The following is a 2,297-nucleotide window of genomic DNA, read 5'->3' as shown; positions in this document are numbered from 1 at the left end:
CACCCCTATACTCTCTCTCATATCATTCTCTGAATCTACCCTTCCGGAACGACGGTAGAGCCGCCGCCGCCGAGCCCGCAAATTTCAACCCTCGATCATTTTCTGAATCCCGGTGAGACACGAAGCCCTCCATCAGTTGTCGCTCACCAGACCCGACTTACACAAACAACAACACCGGTTCAAATGCCAAAACAAAGTCCAAGGAGGAAGATCATTGTCGTCAATGGAAATTGTTGTCGGTGGAGGAATCTCAATAGATATGTGCATATATGCAAGTATCTATTCAATTTATAGGTGCGTGCCGATGAAGGGCTCTTGTAGAAATTAAATCATCTCAATTCTAGAAAAAGAAACTAATCTAGCCAGCCAATATACTATTGGGCTGAAGTCCAAATTAATACTATGCCCTTAGGGTTTTAGCGTTCACTCGTAGGGCTGCAAAATTAGTTTCTATTTTTTGACGAAATATAGCTGGAGTTAACCCCCTGCCAGCGTTTCCGGCATTTCATCAAACAGTTGGGATTCATTCTCGGCATTTTATCAAACAGTTTTGCGCGTCCTGATCCTTTTGATCACACTCCCATGTCTCTCTATATATGATACCGCATTTTCCATTTCTCATGTTTGGTGTTTCATATATTATATTTTTATCAATTTTCTCTTTTCCTTTTCGACGTTTTCTTTTACATAACAAAATTACTAATCATAACTTTTTTTTAATGAGGTGATATACATGAAAACATAACCAAGGGATTGAGCATAAAGCTCTATTTAATTTCTAGACTTAACGAGAGGATACTCTCCCTCGATCGCTAGTCCTTATTCACGGCATACATTATATAATCACACAACTTGACGAATGCCGCGGCTGCCCTTCACGGTGTTGGGGGTAGTGGTGAATTCCCAGGATATGAGGTCGTGAACCGCGACTTGGCCGCCGGTGGCGGCGGAAAATCCGCATTTAACCACCTGCGGAAGAACGGTACTCAAGTCTTTCAAATAGCTCATCTCATAATTCTTCGAGCGGCCGATGGTGACCTTAACGTTTATCATTGTCGTAGCTGCCTTGTAGCTGATTTGGGCGGTCACCAATATCCCGATAAGCTCGTCGGCGTCGTCGCCGAGCTTCATGGTTACTACTGAATCAGTAGATTCAATGTCGATCCCAACATGGCGGTAGTTCGGATCATTTGTGTTTATGTAGGGGTCGAATTCGATGGCAAAAGTTGAGGCCTTCTTGCCGGACGAGTCGAACACTCCGAAGCTGCTGCCGTTGGCACCCATAGGGGCCTCCAGGGGCTCGATGAAGAAGCAGAATCCGTCGGCCGGGTCAGTGTCATCGCTGTTGGGGAAGATGATGAATTTCATGGTTGCTTCAAAGTCGATCTGCCGTAGGGACAGAGTTAGGAGTTTAGAAACAAATTCGAACAGCAAAATTACCATTTTAAAAATAAAACATCAAAGACAATAAGGCGCATGCATTATGTGAGTGTTTTCTCCTTCTTTGGTAATAATATATATATAAAGTTTGCCCGGAGTCGTGCCCGGGGCTTGGTGTCGTATCTGCACCTGCATCCCCTCTCCCCAGAATTGGAGCGGTTTCGCGTTGTAGACTCGCCCGGCACTGTACTGGAGCGCCTTGCCCGACTCGTCGGTTTTCGTCAGGCTGATGTAGTCATCCCCGTTGCTGTCAGTTTGGTAGTGGGCGTCGCCTTCCAGGATTACGCTGTTCCAAGGCGGCGACTTTTGGTTGAAGGAGGACGTGTGGCCAGTGAGGGAGGTCGCATCGCCTGGCGTGGTTGCCAGGGCGAGGAGGAAGGTGATGGAACAAACAAGAGGAATTAGGGTTTGGGGGAAGGAAGCAGCCATGGCTTTCAAATACTAATATTATATTTCAGTGTGAGTACTAACTGTTTGCTCTCTTGCTCCTATTTATACTACTAGTACATGTGCATTTTCATGTTTTCTTATTAAAATTCCAAAATAAATCTTATCTACCAAGTGGATACACACAATTGTGGATCCTTCATTGTTTCATCACATGCCATATATAAAACAGGAGCCATGCATACAATTAAATATCAACCATTGTAACTCAATTCCAAATTAATAATGGACCACACTACATTTGTCATCTTTGCAGCTTTTATTTTTTTCCTTAATTATCATATTCTCAAATCCCTCCTTCTCTGTGATTCTATCGAGTAACAAGCTTATTATTATTATTATTATTATTATTATTATTATTATTATTATTATTATGTTGTTGTTGTTGTTGTTGTTGTTGTTATTATTTG

At 42.9% G+C, this 2,297-nt stretch overlaps 1 protein-coding gene across 1 annotated transcript; it reads right to left on the bottom strand.

The window, feature by feature from the left end:
- Window positions 1-700: 700 nt before the first annotated feature.
- LOC131026570 (lectin ConGF-like) lies at window positions 701-1,919 on the bottom strand. Its single transcript, XM_057956457.1, has 2 exons — window positions 1,570-1,919; window positions 701-1,386 (listed from the first exon to the last, which is right to left on the bottom strand). Exons 1-2 carry the CDS (start codon window positions 1,867-1,869, stop codon window positions 844-846), a joined length of 843 nt encoding a protein of 280 aa, XP_057812440.1. The 5' UTR covers window positions 1,870-1,919; the 3' UTR covers window positions 701-843.
- Window positions 1,920-2,297: the final 378 nt, after the last annotated feature.

This window comes from Salvia miltiorrhiza, chromosome 5 (assembly GCF_028751815.1).
Source record: "Salvia miltiorrhiza cultivar Shanhuang (shh) chromosome 5, IMPLAD_Smil_shh, whole genome shotgun sequence".
Classification (NCBI taxonomy): domain Eukaryota; kingdom Viridiplantae; phylum Streptophyta; class Magnoliopsida; order Lamiales; family Lamiaceae; genus Salvia; species Salvia miltiorrhiza.
Note: the sequence above shows the minus strand (reverse complement) of the source record. Positions and strands in the feature narration are given on the sequence as shown.